This window comes from Plectropomus leopardus, chromosome 14 (genome assembly GCF_026936395.1).
Source record: "Plectropomus leopardus strain MGB_pleo_1.0 chromosome 14, ASM2693639v1, whole genome shotgun sequence".
Taxonomy (NCBI): Eukaryota; Metazoa; Chordata; class Actinopteri; order Perciformes; family Serranidae; genus Plectropomus; species Plectropomus leopardus.
The window spans coordinates 8,048,367-8,070,476 of record NC_142189.1 but is presented as its reverse complement, the minus strand read 5'-3'; the positions used below and the strand labels follow the sequence as shown (position 1 = coordinate 8,070,476).

The 22,110-nt window shown below is 37.2% G+C and overlaps 3 protein-coding genes across 3 annotated transcripts; 1 reads left to right on the top strand and 2 right to left on the bottom strand.

The window, feature by feature from the left end:
- Positions 1–2,335: 2,335 nt before the first annotated feature.
- Positions 2,336–17,180, bottom strand: slc5a6b (solute carrier family 5 member 6). The gene is made up of 17 exons (XM_042500890.2): positions 17,086–17,180; positions 16,873–16,932; positions 12,915–13,374; positions 12,761–12,826; positions 11,567–11,618; positions 11,405–11,472; positions 10,896–11,050; positions 10,355–10,495; positions 8,257–8,386; positions 7,835–7,923; positions 6,782–6,894; positions 6,394–6,464; positions 6,223–6,309; positions 5,199–5,371; positions 5,013–5,119; positions 3,779–3,900; positions 2,336–3,029 (listed from the first exon to the last, which is right to left on the bottom strand). Exons 3-17 carry the CDS (start codon positions 13,260–13,262, stop codon positions 2,886–2,888), a joined length of 1,866 nt encoding a protein of 621 aa, XP_042356824.1. The 5' UTR covers positions 13,263–13,374; positions 16,873–16,932; positions 17,086–17,180; the 3' UTR covers positions 2,336–2,885.
- Positions 17,163–21,497, top strand: cenpo (centromere protein O). Its single transcript, XM_042500891.2, has 6 exons — positions 17,163–17,313; positions 17,498–17,649; positions 18,478–18,634; positions 18,793–19,064; positions 19,407–19,566; positions 20,317–21,497. Exons 1-6 carry the CDS (start codon positions 17,163–17,165, stop codon positions 20,424–20,426), a joined length of 1,002 nt encoding a protein of 333 aa, XP_042356825.2. The 3' UTR covers positions 20,427–21,497.
- LOC148187417 (uncharacterized) lies at positions 20,587–21,186 on the bottom strand. Its single transcript, XM_088087384.1, has one exon. It carries the CDS (start codon positions 21,184–21,186, stop codon positions 20,587–20,589), a length of 600 nt encoding a protein of 199 aa, XP_087943510.1.
- Positions 21,498–22,110: the final 613 nt, after the last annotated feature.

The window sequence follows — 22,110 nt, the reverse complement described above, 5'->3', positions numbered from 1 at the left end:
GATTACCCTGACTTTTCCTCTAGTGCCACCATGATGTTCACATTTGTAGTTTTGGGTCAATACCTTGACAAATATTGATGGACATTTGGTACTTACATTCATTTTCCCCCTTAGGATAAACAGTTGTCTTGTGAGGGCTGGTCTTTTTCCCCCCAAACCCAGCAGAGAGTGCTGCAGTGATGACATTTGGTGATTGTCCGATGCAGACGTTAGCTTTGCCCCGGTTCCCTCAACAAAAAGCCCATGAGATTTTTCCATTGGATTTTGAATTACTGCAGAAAATAAGCTCTGTGGGAAAAAAAAACATTAATGATAATGATATGTTTTTTTTCAGCAGGATAATCTTCACAAATGAACACAACTTTCAGCTTTCAGGATTTTTGAAGCAAAAACCAATCGCCAGAAGTAAAAGCTAACATTAGGCTGTAAACTAACTATACTACGGTTAGAAACTTAGCAACTTTAAAAACAGAGTTTACAAGGTGCTTTGACAAACAAAGTAAAGCAGAAATGGGATACATAGACGGCAATACAACAAAGGAAAACGAAACAGCCCTATTGAACACATGCAAGATGAAATTAGGGTGAAGTTAAAATAAAATTAAAACCAGAGGACAAATAATGCAAGATGCAAGAGGTAAAATGTCAATACAAAATAATACAAAGAAATAGACAAAAAACAAACAAACACAGAATTAATAAAGTTTAAATTGATTGAAGTTTATATTTTAGACAGTTTTGATATTTTGTGAGTGTTACAGTATGCGTGTATACACGTTTGTTCAGGTGCAGTGGGGAACAATACGGAAGTTTATGACACATGCAAAACCACATGCAGCAGAGTTGGGGGACAAACAAAACAGTACGCAAAAATGCTCTATGGCATGCAATTTTATTCTGTAATATTATCTTAATGATTTACATGCCAGCTAGAATTACTATACAACCCTTATGTTCAGGCCTTTGATGTAAGCAAGTATAGAGTACAGAGAAGAGAAGCTTTGTGAGCCAGGATTTTCCCTTTTTCTGATACCATTTGGATATTTATGTGCAAAACTCTGAGCTCATATTTGTTCAAATACACTGAATAGAAATGTATCAAAAGGAAAGCTCTATTTACTTTATATATGGGATAAAAGTTCAAAATTATACACACTATATTAGAGGAAATCTTATCAAATGTTGATGAGATGCTCAGGTAGTTTTCAGGTTCACAGAGCCCCTACATTGCCAAAAAGTTTGTTTTTGTACACAAGATAAAAAGAGAAGTACCGCCTCGCTTTTGTATGCCTCTGCACGGCAGTAAAGTTGCAATTATCTTCCCCCCCCGACAGCACTATCTATACAATCAACAAAGTTTCAAGGTGAACACCCAAGGTTAATGCCACCAATCCAATATCAGACCAGATTAGTAATTTATGTCGAACAAGATTATGTCACAGTGGATTTGACCTTTAACCTTTTGGATTTAAAATGTCACCACTTCATTTAATCATACTAAACATTTTAATGAAATTTTGTCATAATTAGCCAATAAATTCTTGAGTTATGGTCAAAAACATCATCATCAACATCATCAGTTCATTCCTTAGTCCAGGTGGACGTTTGTGCCAAATTTGAAATTCACTTAAAGCCTTTTTGCGATAATGTTATCACGAAAACGAGGCTGAGGAAAGGTCACAATGACTTTTGACTACTAAATTCTATTCACTTCTTCTTTGGGTCCAAGTGAGACAGATGTGGCAACTGTGACCTTTGACCTTGAGTTATTACCCTCACACAAATGAGAATGACATAAGGTCACAGTTGCCTCTGACCAGAGTTCAAGTGGACGTTTGTGCCAAATTTGAAAAAAATAAATAAAATCCCTCAAGACCTTCTTCATATATTGCAATCGCAAAAATGAGAAAGACAAGGTCACAGTGACCTTGACCTTTGACCACCAAAATCTAATCAGTTCATTGATGACTCAAAGCGGACATTTGTGCCAACTTCAAATTAACTAAATGTGTTCACAAGAATGAGAACGACAGGCAGACAACCCAAAAACCTTCAGCCACAGCTATCGCCAGCATGAAGGCTATAAATATTACCTTTTTGGACTTTTAGGGCTCTGTAGAATTTTGATAAAAACTCACATTTGTTTGAAACGAAATAAAGAGCCTCTATGCTTAACTTTATGACCCAATTTGTCATTCCACACCTCGAGTTTGTCAGCTGGCTTTGTGAAGTATTTCACAGGGTCAGTGATAATGCTCCCTAAATGGGTGCTTAGATTAGATTAGATATTTACCAAAATATGTAAATAAGAAGGACAAAACAATACAAAAAAAGATAAATACAAAATCTTTAATCTTTTTTAGAAAACGATTTGTTTAGTGTCACAGCTGCAATATAGACAATTGTCAGTCATACATTCTTAAAAAGTGAGGCACCATCATCTCACCAGAACCTTTCATACAGCTGCAGAAGTACTAAATAATCGTCAAATATAGAATCAAAACCGGTATAAAACAATGTTTTTACTCTTAAGTTCAAAAGCCTTCAAATAAGTCTCATTAAACAGTATGTTGCATTATTTTTTCACATATACAAACTGAAGGGACTGACCAAATGTAAATGAATGATCAAGCACCAGAAGTTGACAAATACTGAATGTTAATCAAACTTGTCTGCAAAATTATATTTCGAGTCTTTTCTAGAGAAAATGAAATTCACATTGACTAAACTTTGTTTAGCTTTGACCTCACTGCAGCATTTTACAGTGCAAATTCACATTACGTCCATCTTAAAGCAAAGGCAACAAAATTAACAAAAAAACTTTTTTGTCCGAGCGCTTTGTGCAAAGACTTCACCGTTTTCCAGTCAGACATGAAACTGTGATATTACACAGATGTTTCATGTTCCACTAAAGGTGTGTGAACTTCAGGGAGAAATCTGTCTGTCTCTTCAAGTGACGGTCCGTCCTCTTGTGGGAAGGCCAGTCCGTTACTTTCTTTGTGTTGTGGAGGCCTTCGTTGTGCTGACAGCTAAGAGAACAGTTAAGAAGAGAATTAAAAGGTAAATACAGAAGGACTGATTTTGTAACACAGGAGGAAGCATGTAATGACAACATCAGGCTATGAAGATGCTGTATTAGAGGCGGCTCTTATGCTGCATTTATGTGACGTCAGAAGGTCGAAGTTTCCAAGTTGGGAAGTCGATCCGAACTTTTTTGTGTTCACGTGCTGAAAGGTAGTAAAGTTGGAAAACCTTGGAAGCTACGAAGAATATGGATGGCATTTTAATGCTTCTTCAACCAGAGGCTGATAGCTGTTTTCAGTTTATTTACATTTTTAAAAACTTTTATTTTTTATATATTATGTTTTTATATATTTTTGTATTCAATCTGTTTCATGGACAGCAGTTAACATTAATACCATTCCATGCTCCACTTTACATGTGTTAAAAATTTGATATTTAAAACCTGAATTAATAAAAAAAAAAAGTCTTAACACTGACCAAACATTCACTTTTGCCTGCCATGTTTCTGGATTTATGAGTCGACAACCCGTGTTATAAAAATAACATTGTTATCAATGTTAGTATATTCGCCAGGCATGCATAAAAGTTTGCTTGCTTGCAATAGCTAATAGATGCATATACTAAAATGTGTAACTACTAAAAGTAAATGAAATATACTAGGAACAAAATAGCAAAATATTTCAATTTTTTACTGTCAATTGTTGACACTGTTTCCATACTTTCCACCATCTCTGCTGCCCTAACCGACACTGACCGTGTGTCCCAGTGGAGTCACACAGCAGAGCTTTTTTTTGAGGCGTTCAGGTAGAAAACAAAGCAGTTTCCGTAACAAGGGATAGATTGTTCCTGGTGTAACATCCTCTTCTTTCATAGGGCCTAAAAAGAAAACAAGCATAATTAAACATTTTAAAATTTAATTGTAAATTTAAAGACAGCATGTGTAGATGTAAGCAATGTATTAATCAAAAATCGCTCTCCTGCCTCCAACTAGTTCTGAGTGCAGCATCTCGGCTTCTACCTGGTTTTAACATAACATCCCCCAAATCCTGACCTCCCTTCATTGCCTCCCTGCTCACTTTAGAATTGATGTCAAGATTTTAGTGATCACTTTCAAAGCTTGTTTGGGTCTAGCCTCAAGCTACGTAACAGAATTGATGACCCCTTAGGAGCAGTTCGCAGCCTTGGATCCTTCTGGCCGTCCAAAAGTCGAGGCATGAATCTAAAGGTGATCGTGCCTTCGCCATCAGGGCCCCTCGGCTTTGAACGACCCGAGGAGATAATTCTGGCAGAATAAGTGACGTCTTTTAAATCAACCTTACAACCCATTTATAGGACTTCATTTTATGGTATGTCTTCTATCTTTTTTTACTGTATTTACTGACTTTTTTAACAAATAACTTAATGCATTACAATCAACTCAAACATCTAGACCCATACACATATATACAGTAAACAAACAAAAAACAACAAAGAAAACAAACAGGGGTAAAATAAAATAATAATCGTAAAAATGAAACCGTTTTTTGGGGGGGAGATGCTACAGAACGCTAAAGGACCACTCTGATTCTTCCCAGAAGATGTGATGTGGCTGAAATTATCAATAAAATTACATCTTCTATTTTAATTAACATAGTTTTGCTTGCCTTTTAATGTATTCTTTTTTCCTGTCTTTATCGTGTTTAATTATTTTTATTTGTACTACTATTTCTGTGTTTAATGCTGATATTCTTTAAATTGTATTTACTCTTCTTGGTATGGGCTTTTATTGTTATTTTTGTTTTGTCAGTTGTTTCTCTTTTGTTTGATTCTACTTTAAATTTTGTCTGGCCTTAGTTCGGTGTTATTGCTTAGCTCTTACAGTTATGTCACCTCTGCAAGAAAACCTTTCTTGCTTCTGCTTTGCCTAATTTGTCAAAGCACTCTGTAAACTCTGTTTTTAAAGGTGCTATATGAATAAAGTTATTATTACTACATCAGAACCTACTCACCTGTGAGGAAGCTGATGATGAGGCCTGTGACAATGACTGTGACGCAGCTGAATGCGCTGTACCACATGTAGGACAGAGAATAAAATCTCCTCAGTCCAGAGGGTCGGCTGAAGAACAGAGAGATAATTAACTTGTTAAATGGTGACAGTAAAAACAAAAAACACATTGTGCCGTCTGTCTGCGTACCTCAGAGTGACGTTGCTGAGTGCAGTGTGAATGGCAGCAGTCGTGTTGTCAGACAGCAGGACGGCTCTGCATTCGGGCGGCAGCGGTCTCGTGCCGGAGCTGCGAGTGACGATGCTTCCGATGCCGACCCAGAAAGCCATAGCAAGACCAGCTCCCAGACCTGTCACCGCCCCCTGATGACAGGAAAACAAGATCTTTACACACATACAGACGATAACTGATCTTAGCTATCTCACTAAAGTTGCCGGAGGTTTATATTGTCACTTCAGGAGATAAAAGAGGAGCAAAAGTGGCATCTTTGAAAATTTTTTGTGTTTTAATCAGCTTCCACTTTCACCTAAATGTCATATGCACTGTATTGATAAATCTGTCAATTGTTATATTGTATGTTGTCCGAAACAGGTCTCTCTTGAGACTTTGTGTCTCAGTAAGATTACCTGTGTAAATAAAGGTTGAATAAAAGAAAAAAATAAAGATGATGTAGGATAAAACAGACAGACTTAATCACAAGGTTACTTTGTTACAGGGATGATTTCTATTGGATTACATTTATTAATAAAAATAAAGTAAAGTGTAGTTCGGAATCTCACACAAGGTCCAAAATGAGTCTGAGGGATCCCAAAATGTTTGCATTCATAACCCCTTGTTCATACATACAAACTGGATAAAACAGGATGCTGCCCGGTTGAAGGAAAACTTCATCCCCCAATGACAAAAAGCCTGTATCTACAAAGTGAAACACGTTATGATTCAATGAAGCGCTATGAGTCTTCCAAATTAAGGACCGCGACCACCAGCTGGGCTGCATTTCCTGCTGTGACAGTTCCACCAAAGTCAGTTTCAGAAAACTTTGTCTGTTGTGACAGAAAATCTTGACTCAACGCAAAGCGCAAAACAAACTCAGACAATAAACATACGGCATTTATTCCTAAAATTTTTTTTATTAAAAATGCTGGTATGTTGTGCCGGTAGAATTTTTCTTAACTAACTGCACGACAGATATCATTGATGTGGTTCGACTTACAGTGGAGTTTGCCCACGGGAAAAACATCCCGAGACAAAACACACCAAGAATAGGACCGCCAACCATCCCGAAGATTTTCAAAGCCACCTGGAGTTCAATGATAAAATACAGTCAGTCCAAATTTAGTGAGAAATGTTGGTTATCAATGGAATCGACCACCTGCGAGCTCACCTGTAGAACTGAATCACCCATCAGGTGAGTGAGAAAGGCCATGACCAGACACAGCAGCCCGTAGGACATAGCTGACAGAGACGACATGAGATAAACTTCAGTCTAACGTGAAAAAAACACCTGTGCTGTAATTTATGCATCAGCTGTATTGATATGTATTGTGTCTGCTCCATTTATGTTTATTATAACTGCTTGTTGTTTTATTATATTTTCACATTAGTGAGAGAATTACCTATTGGATTTCAGTGTATTACAATATATTTTGTTTGTTATTATCTACTTGTTTTATCTAATTGAGTGTGCTAATAAAATGAAAAAAAATAATATAAAGCCAACATTATTATGCAGCTGTGTGTCGTTCTGTTGTGATGAGCGTCAAAGAGCTCACCTAAAGCTTTAGACAGCAGGGTCGCTTTTGCCTCCGACATGGCGGGGAAATGCGGTTTGATGAGATCTTCCATTGTCACAGTGGCCAAAGAGTTAAAAGCAGAAGAGATGGTGCTGTGCAGGAAAAGGCAAAAAATATATAATTTTAATATCATAACTGTCATCTTTGAAATACATGCACACAATCAAAAAAGGTTTAACTATCAAATGTAAATTACTTCACCTTCTGAACTCATTCAAACTACCACATTGTTGCAGTTTCAGATTCAATGTCAAAGATAGGAAAAATATTTTATTTGAATATTGCTGCATTAAAAATGTTTATATTACACCCAGACGAGCAAGAAGGGAAAGGGCAGCTTTGAATAAAATCTTTCTCACAAACTGCGATTACAGATTACAGATGCACTGCACATTTTCCTGTTTAAGGATAACCAGGACTGTGAAAAAATTGATGTGGATTTAATTTATAACGAATCATACATTATGATATCAACAGTCCTGCAGTAAATCCCACCATGATGAAAGTTATGACGTTCAGTGTTTGTAGAAAGTTGCAGATTGATTGTGCACTGCATTGTGCATTGGGTGTACATGTGTAGTACTAAAGTGGAACATCATCTAAATCAAATATTCCAATATATTATTTCCATATTATAATAAATTATATAATATTGGATAATAATAAATATTATAATATTGGAAATATAATATTTCTAATATATTTAATATATTATTTATCAAAACATTTGTTTGTTTGTTTTCTGTTTTTATACCAAAATGATCTTTATTCTGTTGCAGGATTATCAGCTCTGAAACAGCAAATGTTGGCCCTCTTTTAATGAAACAAATGTACAGCAGAAAACTGCGGGTACGGTCATTTCCATGCAAAGTTCTGCATTTATCAACGTGGACGGGAGCGGAGGCTCCCTCAAAGCGTTCTTGAAATATCGTTCCTGAAAATGGGACAGCCAAACTCATAATGCCGCTGATCCACAGTTATTGTCGGAACGGAGGCATAAAAATGGATCGATAGTTGTGGGAAGTCCTGTACCTGAGAGCTGCACTGAATAAACACGCAACAAACAGTCCAGGTAGTCCAGGGAGACCTTGCAGCATATCCATCACAAAATAGATCACCATCTGTGGAAAACACATCATAAAAAACAAACTATCAGTTTGATTAGCAAATTTATCTTAGTCACCAGAAATAAAATGCAAATCTGACAGCACATGCACATCATGAGCCTAATTTGAGTTCGCTGCTGTGGCTAAATCTATATACCCTGGAGGGTTTTTACATATCTCTGCACAAACTTAGCTTCCATCCTTCACACTGATCTGCTAAGATCAAGAAAACAGAAGACGCAGAAAAACAAAATTCATATTTCACAAGACATGACACAGATGATTTGGATGATAACAGCACCAAAAAGAGGAAATTGCACAATTGCAATTGAACACACTGAATCTCACCGCATCTCTTGAAGTGGTGCTCAGCTTGTCAGAGTGATCCTCACCACAGTAACGTGCAAACATGACCAGTCCCATCACACAGCTCAGAGCCAGAGCCAGCTGCAGGGAGGGAAACACCATGTAGCAAGACCTGCAGAGAGGAAGGAACACAGTCAAAGTGGTTTTGTTCTGCTAAAAAACGTCCCAAAGAGTGCCTGTTAATTAATACTTCAAAATTTGAAAAAAATTAAACAGATACATCGCTCGGTATTTATTTAACAAAAACACCCACATTAAACATTAAAATAAGGATCCCTTACATTAGTACTAAACGTAATATAATATATATAACGTAATATTTTTTTGCCATATTAATAGTATGGCAGTATGGATATTGGAGCGCACAGACAATCTCTGCCCTCGAAGACTAAACATGTTGACCATGAACTGTTAATAAGGATGGACAATGTGACAGTACCCCCAAAGTGTAGCTTTTCAATCTTGATCGCCCCCTGGTGTCTGTATGCAGTATAGCTATTAAAGCCCGCATCTCCACGTTTCACAATGGGACACAGGCCAAACTAATAACTCAAAATATACGCCACATACATTTTTTCAAAGAAGGTTTCTGTCACTTAAGGTAGCTCTCATCATCCTGATGTTTCTTCAAGTGTTTTTATGATAAGGTTTGATTTTAATGAGTTATTCAATTCTACAAAAAGGGGATTTTCCACAATGAGTAATAGCTGTGACAGCCAATACGTGCGCTCATGTTCAATAGGGCTGCTCGTGACTGGTCAAACAGGTGTTTTGGCAGGAACTCCCTCCACTGTGTAGATCAGTATAGCGCAGACTCCAGCTCCAAATGACGTGACCCGTGCAAGCTGGCAGCGGCGGTATCTGGGATATTTTAGCTTCACTTAAGCATCTTTACATACAGTCTATGGTGATGACAGAGAACACATCATAGGACATAAGACTGAAGCCCACAAGAGCTCCGTCCACAAGTCCAAAGGGTGGACACACTGATTCAGCTCATGACTCCATGCTAAATTTAAGCCTCTTGGAGCAACAACTGTTGCCATCAAAGAGTGGGGAAATTCTTGTGAATTGACTGACCAACCGACTGATCTATAGAAGTGCTGGTTGCAGCTAAATAACAGTACTTTGAAGAGTCTACGGGCATGCAAGTGGCTCTGCGTGGCTGCACCTCAACACAGAGGTGCACAAATTACACAAACAAGTTGTTAACACAGTGGAAGATGACAAAAATGACAATTTCAGTCATAAACAAAAGTACTGTGCAAACTCTGATTTTGACCTGATAAGAGAACAAGATGAAAAGTCAGGGGAGCATGTGAATTAATTTGCTTACCTTCAATATTATTTACAATGCAAACACAAAGAGCAAAGTGTTTCGGACCATAAGTCACACTAAAGGCTGGAAAGAATTCACAAACAGAAACCTGTTGTACCTGTTAATGATCCACACAGTATAGTCAACAAAAAACGTGTAGGTACAGTCTGTTTCTGTCTCGTTTCCTGTTATAGTCAGAGAGCTAAAAGATGTTTAGGCTTATTAATTTCCTGTTACATTTAAATGCTCTATCACAATTAATAAATTATTAAATAATAATTAATTTAATACTTTGTGGTTGTGATTGTGGTTGTTAAGTTGCTCTGATGCAAATCATAGAGATTTATAGCAAGAAAAAAGCACTAGTACAAAGTGTGTAAAAATATAAAATAGAAACATAAACAAGTAGAACTACTAAGTAAATATTTAAAAATATAAGTATGTATAATGTGATGAGCATGTAAAGTGTGCAAGAATATAAAATAGAAACAATTAGCACTTCTATGTAAATATTTAAAAACATAAGTATGTATAATGTGCTGAGTATGTAAAGTGTGTAAATATATAACATATAAAAGAAACAAAGTAATAAACCATTAGCAAGAGTATGTTAGTATTTAAAATTATAAATATGCATATGTGCCGAGAATGTAAAATATATAACTGTGTCCAAAGCTAAAATGCAATGTATAAAACTAGTATGTTAGTTAAGTTCATAGTAAAAAAAACTAACATCAAATTGCAAAACTGCAGTCTGCATACCTGACAGCCTCTTTTTCTGTGCGTGCGCTGAGATATCTCTGGACCTGAGCCTGGTTCACTCCGTACAGGGACAGCATGAGAAAGACCCCGCCGACCCCCAGAGTCCAGAAGGTGTGTCTCTCTGTAGGATCCGGGTTCAGGCTGCACACAAGAGAGAAAAAACAATATAGAGACAAACTCTGATTCTTCAGAAGAAACCTTCACAGATTTACAGTCACTGTGGTTGAAAGAGTAGTTGGCGCAGAGAAAAAAGTGAACTGAAGTGGAAGGATATCAATTATTTATCAAAACTGCTCAAGACATTAGCTGCTGTGTTGTTGTGAGAGTTAAAACCTGCAGCTGTTTGGTTGTTGATGTACTTTAACTGTATGAGAGGAAATAACTCTGCATAACAGCAGATGGCGGTCGTCTGAATTCGTCTGAAGGCTTTTTGAGTGAAGGACTGATATCAGCATCTACAGGACAGATTCCTCTGATGCATTTGTGATTTCCTCATCCTGCTGCTCGTCATTCTCCCGCAGACGCTAAAGTACGGACTCACTCGAGGGCAGAGATGCGGTTTCCTTCATGAACTCTCCTCCAGACTTCAGACACTCCTCCAGCCTGCAGCACCCCCACCACGATGACAGCCAGCTGCCCCGCAAACATCACAACAGTCTGAAAGACGTCTGTCCAGATCACCGCCTTCAAACCACCCTGTCAGGAGCCGACACACACATTAGGAATTCATCTAAAGAATGCGTATATATTCTTTATTTAAATATTAGACATGAGTGTCAGTAACCCTTTATATAAAAGCATGATATCTCTAAAAATAATCATGCGCCTTTTTCGTATGAATGCCCATTTTCTTAGTAATTCTGTGGATTTTTATGCGGTGTTTATTTTTGGGGGGGGCAGATGAAGTCACTTCTGAGCTGTCAACGGAGACATGACACCTCACACAAGGCCTGTTATGATCGCACGACAGGAGGAGTTGGAAAAATTCAAATGTTCGGGTTACTGGTGCGCTGAATTAAAATGACATTGACAAATGACTTAATAACTCACTATTGTTGTGTACAAAGTGCACACTAGTCCAGTGGCCAGCACTGTTCCCCACAATTCAAATCCAGTAACTGAAAGAAAAGACAGCAGCGCAGTGAACCACAGATTTGTTAAAAAACACACAGCCACATGTGAAATATATCAATTTTCTTACTATTTTCTTACCTGCATTAAGTGCAAAGGCAGGAGTATACACACACACTCCCATATAGACAACCTGCAGAGTAAGAGACAAATCAGACACTATACACTTCATTAAAGGAGGATGTTAAATTATTTTTCATTGGGATGAACCAATCTTATCCACTGGACTGGTATCAGACCTTATTAAAGCAATAAAACACCAACTTGTAATTTTTACACTTTAACATTAAAACAAACAAGATATAACGTGTTAATTAATGAGCTTTAGAGGCGCTGGTAGGTGGATTTTGTCACCTTTGGACAGAGCCAGGCAAACTGTTTCCTCCTGTTTCCTGTATTCATGCTAAGCTGAGAAGCTGCAGCTTCATATTTAGAGTACAAACGTGAGAGTGATATTGATTTTCTCAAATATATATTTTGGGAAATTCTTGGTCAAAATTCTGTGTTTCTGCTGTCAGTTACCTTCCATATAAAAACAATCCCCATTACCTCCATGCAGCAGGGAACACAGATTTTAAATTTGGGGAAAAGAGAGCACTGGTATCAGATCATCACTAATATATAAGCTATAAGCAATATTGTGGGGGCGATTTTGGCCATTTTATTTCTGATGATTATGTATGTATGTTGTATGACTGATATGCTTTTAACTCATTCAGTCCTTCATTACATGGGTATCTTTGAATAAGCACAAATTTAGTCCTAAAAAAACATGAAACAGTCTGTATTATAACCTTTTTCACATTAAAATACTTTTTTAATCAAGTAACTGCTTCAAAAGGCTTTTCACCATACATATAATAACCCCCCCTCTTAAACTTTCATATTGCTTTGAAAACAACAAATTCCTCCTTCAAACAACTGTATTGTTTTTCTTGACAAAAACTCCTTTCACGTGTTGACAGTGAGTTTACTGTATCCTGTCATCCTGACGGCATCACGGGAAGATCTCTGTGTGTCTCATACACATTTTATACTGTGCCTGGAACAGCTTTTTAGCCTGCACAAAATCAATCTGACACAAAAATGTTCGCCACGCCATCAGTGAATGTCATCGTATTTGCTGGTGGGCCGATGGCAGTCAACAAGGGGAATATCATCCGATGTTCAGTTAGTAAATCGGTGCATTCCTACATAATTCCCAGCCTTAGTTCTTGGGAGAGAAAAACTTAGATTGGTGCATCCCAGTTTTATTATGTGAAGTGCTGCACCTACTGTCTGAAAGATGAAGGTCAAAGTTCCACAGATGCGTACTGCTTTGCTGAAGCGCAGCTCAAGATACTGTAAAACAAAACAACACGATAGGTCATCAAGGACAAACACCATAAATGTGAACTGATTTAAACCCAGTAAAACTGCGTCATGATACCTGATAAGCGCTGGAGAGTCGCAGTCTGTACAACACAGGAATGAAAACATGAGCAGGAATGAGGAGGCCCAGGACGTAGGCACAGCCCATGAACCAGTACTGAGTACCGTGGGTGTAGATTTCCGCCGGTACGCCTATAATCGCCACAGCGGACTGGAATGAGGCGATGAGTGACAGTGAGACAGGAAGACAGCTCATGCTCCTGTCCGCCATCAAGAACTCCTGAGTGGTGCGCTGACGCCCACCTGAGAGAGCGTGATACAGCCCGATGCCCATAGAGGCGGCGAGCAAGACTGCAAATATAACATAGTCTACAACAGTGAAGTGCTTCTGGTTGGACGGGTCCATGATGATTGTCTTCAAGTCTCAGTTGGAGAAGGTTCGGTTCTCCTGTGGACGCACATTCAGATGAATGGGAAACGTCTTTGTCCACACCCATCAGTCAGGAAAGTGCAGCAGCCTTGAAGAAAGGAAAAGGAAAACACTGATTGAACACGTGTGCGTGCGTGTGTGTGTGTGTGTGTGTGTGTGTGTGTGTGTGTGTGTGTGTGAGAGAGAGTGAGACAGAGATTAAACTCTGCTGGCATGTTGAGGCCTGATGTATGACAAACAAATCACTTTGCTTGATGGGCAAAGATAGAAACCTGGGTCAGGGTTAACAAACATTTTTACAAATTACATTTTAAATCACAACCTTTTAATGTGCATATTTAAGGCAACGGGTCTCAGATAATGATGTTAAGGAGTTTTTTGAGGGCTCTTTTCCAGAAAGTAACAGCTGTGAAAGTTGTGACAGGATGTCAAAGACATATGAGAAGCAGTTTGATGCTTGACCAAGCTATTAAATTCACAACCTTTATGGAATTAGGTCACTGATAAAACACACACACACACACACACACACACACACACACACACACAGACACAGACACAGACACAGACACAGACACACAGACACACAGACACACACACACACACACACACACACACACACCAAAAACTCAGGAAACACTATCATAAGTGAAGAAAAAGCAGAAGCAGGATAAAACCTATAGACAGAAAGATTAAATAAATACAGAAAATGATAATAGTAATAATAATAGATAAAGAAGTAACATAAATTGAATGATAACAGCACAAAGTAAAATGATAAATAAATAAAAAAGAAAATAAGATAAACCAAACAGTAAAACGGACTAAAATGCATAAACCTACATAAATAGTAAATGGATAAATAGCTTAAGTTGAATTAAAAGAGTTTGCTTTCAAAAATATCCACCCCCTCAGCTGCCTTATTGAAATTAAAACCTCCAAATGAGCATATTAAAGGCATTAGGTCACTGATAATGATGTTAAGGGATGTTTTTCCGCAAATTAACAGCTGTGAAAGTTGTGACAGGATGTCCCTGACACGCAGGAACTGGTTTGAAGGCAATATTTTAGAGAAATCAGCAACTGGATTTTAAATGAGTAATAAAAGGAACATATTTTGTGCAAAGTTAGACATGTTTTTGGATTTTTCTGAACATATTTTCAACAACACAAAACAATATATATTTAAAACTTTTCCAAACATTCTATTAATTCCAAAGTATTTTCCAGGAAAAAAGGCCTAATTTTTCTAATGTCATAGCTTTTCTAGGAATTTCATGACTTTTGGCTCCTTCCCAAATATATATATATTTATATATATATTTGATATATTTATATATATATAGACAAGATGTGAAATCACTAAACGTGAGCTGATTGCTGCAGAAAAGAAATGTAACTTGAGAGAACATCTAGTCTTTGGACGAACCGAGGTCACACAAACTCTGTGTCAACTTTCCCCCGCCTGAGCTGATCCAAAAATACTGGCTACTGGTTTGAAAATGGGAGGTTCAGCCAGGAGGTGACCTGCTACTCTGCCATCTACTGCCTCTGTGTGGACTGCAGCACAAAGACAAACAGCTGCAACCAGTCTCTGACCGCTCTGAAGGTCAAAGCAACAAATGTGTCTGGATTTCAAAAATTTCCACTTTTACTGCCTGTTATATCAGAGACAATAAAAAATGACTTAGAAATATTTCTAACTAAAAATTTTGCAGTCATTGTTCTTTGTTTTTGCACACAAAAACCTTCCTTTAATCATATTATAAATCTACTAGGACGCAATAATTAGAGATTATCAAATAATGCAGAAAATAATCAACAACTGATTTTGTAATCACGTTTCTTTCAAGTTATTTTTCAAGCAAAAACACCAAATATTTGCTGTTTCCACTTTCTCAAATGTGAAGATGTGCTCCTTGTCTTTGTCTTGTGTGATAATAATCTGAATATGTTTAGGTTTTAAACGGTTAGTTGATAAAATCAAGGAATTCAAAGATTTTCCTTGTATTGTGATCAGCAGTTTCAACTTTTTGCTGAAATTTTAAATACAGAATGATTAATCGCAGAAAAAATCTGTTGTTCTGGAGTAAAAATGTATCATCACACTTCCACATGCTAGGGCGGCAACTAACGGTTATTTTCACTGCTGAGTAACGTCACTGTTATTATTCAAATTAACCCTTTGAAACCCTTATTGACATAAGCTTTCTTGTGCTGCCTTCAGGCGCCAAGCATTTAAAACTTTTAAACATTAGCAAATTGTTTGATTTCTTTAAAAAAAAAATAAAGTGAAATGTTCCACAAACTGAAAAAAATCTCTAAAATGTGATTAGAAAATGACCTGTAAATTAGCTTACAAAGACAGAAAGAAAGAAAAGAGACAGACATTTTTAAAAGAAAATTAACAAATAATTATGGAAAAAAATCAATAAAACTGTTTCTAACTTTTTATAATTAAATATTTAAAATAATTGTGTGTGTGTGTTATTTATATATATATATATATATTTATCTTATTTTGGCACTTATTACAAGCCATTTACATTTCATTTCACTGTAACTTTTACTAATTTGGGGGTCACTTCTTGCTTATTGCCTTCTTTCCATAAAGAAAATAGTTAAAAAATTCCCTTTGCATTTTCCCAGGGCTTATTTTGGCATCCTCAAATGGCTTGTTTTGGTATAGTTTACAGTGATATAAAACAGAGAAACTCAGAGAATCCTGTAATTTGAGAGGAGGGAACCCGTAGATGATTCATATTTCTACTTGAAAAAAATCTCAAAAGTATTATATTAATTATCAAAATAATTGATGATTAATTTTCTGCCAATAAATTAAGTTCTAGGTCTTCGACAGGGGGTCCTCAGAATTACTTTGAATTATTATTGTTTGATCATTTTTTTAAGTTTTGTTTTTCCCCCAAAAATTAAAATGACTGAAAACACATACACTATAAATACATATATTGTACATATATACCACACACCATGTGTGTATTTCAGTTATCCTTTGCATCCATTAACCATGTACATATGGTACAAGTATATAGTGCATATAGATTTTTTAAACATATGTATTTCTATTATTTATTTATGTTATATTATATTTACTTACTCATTTTTTAAAAATCTTATTTAATTTGTATTTTCTAATATTTTATTCTTTAATTGCACTCAAGTCCTTTTTTGCATTTTTCTCTGCCTCTGACTCTTAATTTGCTGTAAAGTGTGAATTTTCAGTGAGGGATTAATACATTATTTTATTTTTAAATTAATTAATTCAATGCCTTTCCATACTTTTAAGGACCCACAGGAACCCAGTTGAATGTATGAATTCCTGGATCAATATGTTTAATGCATACATTTACAGTTTAAACTCTACTCATATTTTACTCCTTGAAACTACTTACCCTACTTCATATCAAGAGACACAAGACTCAGAATACAGGATGACCCTCAAATCTGCAACAGCTGCTTAATTGGATTTTAAATGACGAAGTTCAAACAGAAGTTAATCTAAAATTAATATCACGTGACTGGAAATGTAGTGAAGTGAGACAGGTATGGACATGACATGACTCACCTCTGCACAGCTCACTGTTATAATCCGGGTGAGGCTCATGGTGAGGCACCATGCTGCTGACTGGGACATTCAAGATCGTTACGTTACTTAAAAAAACTTATCTGTGTATTAATACATAAACTTCACTCAAAACAACATGCTCACTGACTACACGATGAACTATCATGTTTTGCGTCTCTTCTGCTGGGCTGATAAAACGTTAAACTGACCTACCAGCTGGCTAATCTCTCGGCTACGCGCTCCATGTGATCACAAATTGTTTTGATTTCTCTTCCGGGGTTGAGGACGTGATGGGCGTGGCTACAAACGATGACACAAAAGCCGCGAAAATCAAAACTATCTGCAACTTGTGGCGACTGTTTTCATCCGAGTTACCAGCTTCATTTTTAACACAAAACATTAAAAACACTTACGGGAACATGGAGGGAGAGTCTACCAAAGGTAACTCGGACTGTAGAAACGCGAATTTACCGTTACAGTTAGCAAGCGATCTGTAAACTAGCTAGGAGCAGTTTGTTGTGATGCTACATTAGCTTAATGCTAACTGAAAGTAGCTCTGACAGTTTATGAGCTGACTTTTGTTTCTGTCGTTTGAGAGTAAAGCTAATAGTTTCGTCTTTCGCAGGTGTTTTGAGTCACCTGAGTCTGCTGGAAGTTCAGGCACGAAGCCGTAAAAGTCATCCTCCGCAGCCGAGACTTGTGAAGGAGCTGCAGGCTAAAGCTAAAGCGCTGATGGTTCAGAGAGAGCAGCTGAAGGCGGAGATAGAGACACACAAGGTGGGGTGACGAGCCGGACTCACACCGTTTATTTACACTAATAATTATGATTTCATGGTTATGTGACATGTCTTTGTTTTTCTGAAATTCATAGATGTAAAAGGCTATCTTTTAAGACATGGAAAAATGCCCAGTTGACTATATTCATAATTATACATTAAAAATTATTTTACAGAATTATTGTAATTTTTAAGTATTATTTGGGAGGGGGATCATTTCTCACTTTGTATATTTTTTTTGCTAGTTTTACTTTCTTTTTTTTGGCATTTTTTAAAGGTATTTTTCTTGTACTTTTCACAGATTTCTTGCTAACCCCTGGGTAATTTCTTCTTTTATTTATTTCTTTTTTTTCTTTTTTTGCTCATTACCTTTTTCCGATGTTTTTGACAAAATGAGGGCCAATTTGCACAGGTCTCAAAAAGTTAAGTTAATAATTTGATTATGTTATCAGCTTTAATGAGCAGCAGTTTTTCACGTCATTTTTATTTATGTATTTAGTTTAATAAACATTTTTTTTATTTTCTCATTTTAAATTATGGTTTGTTAAAGTCACTCTGATGCATGATATGTATTAAAAGTATACATTTTTGGCAGGGTCACAGTGATTTATCTGCTATCTATGAATATCTGCACAGATCCGTAGAGCAAAAATGACAGATCTGCACAGCTGCAGATACATTTTCAGCCAAACATAAGCTGATGTAATGTTACAGGCTGTCAGAGTGACGCCGAGGCCTGAGACTGATATTTTGAAGTGCGTGCTATTTAATGTTCTTCCACCAATGAGGATTTGAACGACCTCTTGTTGGTTGCACCGTCCTGCCACAGAATCTCCAGAAACTCAGGAAATCTATGGAAAAACAGTGTACAAATGAGGAAGAAGAGGACGAGGAAATGGATGAAGACTCTGAGAACTTGCAGCTATTGCGATTGATGGCCAAACACTCACAACTGAAAGACCTCCTGAACGCTCATCACGTCATCGGTGGGTGGCTGTATTGTTTTGTTTTCACATGATATTCACCTGTTTATTATATATTTGACAGTGAGATGTTTTCATTAGTGCCATACAATGATATAAATATATCTTATATAACTCATATTCTTTATCAGTGTGTCCCAATCCTCGCTCTTGTCACTCAGGTGGGTACAACGTCATAAAGACCCGTCAAGGTAAAGGATTGTGCGTGTCTGTGGCTACGGCCTATGAGGGCGTCTACTTAGAAACCTACAACCTGGAGATGGACCTGAAGCCAACGCTGAGGATCAGTCGTCACAACATCCCCCCGTTCATCCCTTTAAACAGCCTGGCTGAGCAGAGCAACATGCAGACTGACATACGGACTCTTCTGGACCCCCTCAGCCAACATCTCAATGCCTTCGCAGGTCGCAAGCAGCAGCTGAAGCTCGTTAAGGTGCCAGACTTTAATTTTTTTTGTTTTGTTTTGTTTTGTGTGTGTGTGTGTGTGTGTGTGTGTGTGTGTGTGTGTGTGTGTGTGTTAAATAACATCTCACAAAAGATGTCACAGAGCAGTTTGTCAGTAGCTGTGGCTGCTGTGAGCTCAAATATAAGACATTTAAAGACAGATCATCGGCAAAATGCCAAATATCGACCGTGATAATCATCCTGGCCGATAATCTGTTGACTCCTATCAGTTTCAGTAAAATATTGGGATACCAGTATTTGACATTCTCTATATTGCCCAGCCCTGTTTGGTATATTAACACAGTGACTCTGTCCTCATGCTGGTTCGTAGGAACTCCATAAGTCAGTGGAGGTGATGGAGAGTAATGTTTTGTGTTCATTACTGGTGCTGATGTTCACGGTGCCGAGAGAGAAGACGGCTGTTCTCTGCTCGCTGGAGTACAGCGACCACACCAGGTGTCTTCCCACAAGAGTCCACTTTGAAAGTGAAGGTAGGATTTTTGTATTGCAGAGGTAGTTTTACTTTCTCACGGTTAGAGTTTACTGTTGAGGTAAAGAGGTAATATGTATGCAAACAAGGGGTCGACCGACATTGTTTTTTCAAGGCTAATACTGATTATAAGTACTTAATGTGACCAGTAACTGATATCTGAAACCAATATACATTTACAAAAAAAAATCATATAATTCTGTTGAAATTTTGAATTAGGAATATAACTAATCGTTAAATATCTTTACAAATGTTTAATCAAAACTGATGTTACCTGCTATTTTTTGTAAATAAAGTTCAGTGAAAATTGAAATTAAGAAATGAATGAATAAAAATATCTCCCTGAGGTTCCTCCCATGCTGACACTTTATTTGCATGTATTGCAGACTGCCTTCCCTGGTGTTGATTGAGTGTAATATGCACACTTTTTCATTGATTTATTTTATCGACAATCATTAAAATAATACAGATAATTAGCAAAATGCCAAATATCGCCCTTAAAATCAGCCAGGTCAATAATCTGTCAACCCCTAATGCAAACTATTGTCTTCAATATTTCTTGCTCTGAAGAAGAGCATGCTATATTTAGTCTTGTTTGTATTCAGGATTTTCTTTCAAATTAAAAGAGCATCTTGTAGTTTGTCAAAGGCTTGCTGTAGGATGTGTGTGCAGCAAATATCGAGCTTAAAAAATATGGAAATGGCAATATTATGAACTTACATTTCGTCTTAATATTTACTTTTTTTTGCAGACAAGGAGCTTCCTGATTCTCCAGAGTGGAGGAAAAACTGCAGCCTGCTGTCGGAAACTCCTGTGCACAAAGCTTTGACAGCCATGAGGAAGATGGGGAATATTGTGTAATTTATTCAAAAATATAATTACATTTTTCTACATTTTAGTTGAAAAATATGTACATTCTTATTGTTTATAATAAAACACTGCTACTTAAAGTCTTTTTTTCCCCTTGATGTTGCAAACATTGAGGTATGAAACTGAGTAGACTCCAGACTTTCCAGTTCCTCTACGGGGGTTTCACTTGTATTTCCATGTTTCTTTTGTCTTTGAGCTTTTCTATGAATGCTGCCACCCTCTTGTGTAAAGTTTCCCTCTGAAACTGTCTCAGACGCTCCAGTTCGTCTCGGGCTTTCTGCCGTTGCCTGGCCAGTTCCTTTTCTGAAATCGAGTCAATCGCCGCAATGTTTTTCATCTGCATGAGCGACACGCTGCTCTGGATGTTTCCTCTGCGCCTCACTGAGCTCTGGGGTTTGACTGACGGTGGCGGTGCTGATATCGACCGATGCTGCTCCACCGGTTCACATCCTTTATCGTGATACTGGGATTTGCTGGAGTATGATCTCATGCCGTCTGACGTTTGGCCAACGCGTTCTTCGATTTCCCTCATGGCGATGTTGACTGTAGCTTTCGGCTCAACCACTTTCACCATCAGCACTTTCCTCTGTTCTTTCATCAGCGAGTCTCGTCTTTGCTGGAGCATTTTGCGAGTGTACCTGAACTGTTTGTCCAACATGTTCAGTTTGTGCTGGAGTTCCCTGTCCTCCTTTTGGTTCAGCACTCGCAGATCTCTCTGCAGCAAAGCAGCTCCTCTGAAACTATGATCCATCACAAACAGGAGGGCTGGAGATAGAAATATGTTTTTAAACCAACTTCTTTCACAAATCCACTTTTTTCTGTTAAAATCAAAGCAAAGCACATAGTTTTCTTACCTGATTTCTATCCCCCAGTGCATTGTTGTACAGTGTTGCTGCCATGGCTGTCTCATTGTATGGAATATAATAGCCTGTTATATGTGAGGAGAGGTGGAGAGGATTGTTGGCCATTGTGAACTGTCACATTCCTTAAAGAGATTGAATTTCAAGTTGTCGTGCAGTCATGGATCTTCTTGCAGGATACACAATAAATAACAAAGACTCACTTTGTGTACAGAACTTCCAGAACATGTTTTCATGTTACATGTTTTCTCTTATTTTATGCAGCTTAAATACTTAAAATTAGAAGAATCAAAGTGGAAAAGTGCTATTTTCACACATGACCATTTACTATTACATTTTTAGGATTTTAGCAATACCAAAGTTGCAAAATGTTAACTTGGACACAAAAACTGCAAATGTACAAAAAACATTTTTCATCTTGGTGATTAATTTAACTGTTGAGTTACACTTTCTCATCATTATCTCTAAATCATGATCTACACAATGTTTAATCTCTGCCAAACCATTTTATTAGTTCAAACACAAATTAATCTGCAACAATTTTGATAACTAATTATTATATTGATTTAAGCAAACTATGATAGTAAACAGTATCTTTGCATTTAGGGACCGCTGGTTGGACAAAACAAGACATTTAACGATGTTGACATGATCTCTGGGAATTTATAATGGGAATCTCTTATCGGGGGCCCCCAAAACTCTGGAATACACTGAATGTAGAGATGAGATCATACACATCTGTGTACACTTAAAAACGAATCCATTTTTATTATGGATTTTTTTAAATTAAATAAGTTCCCAATACTGCATGTTAA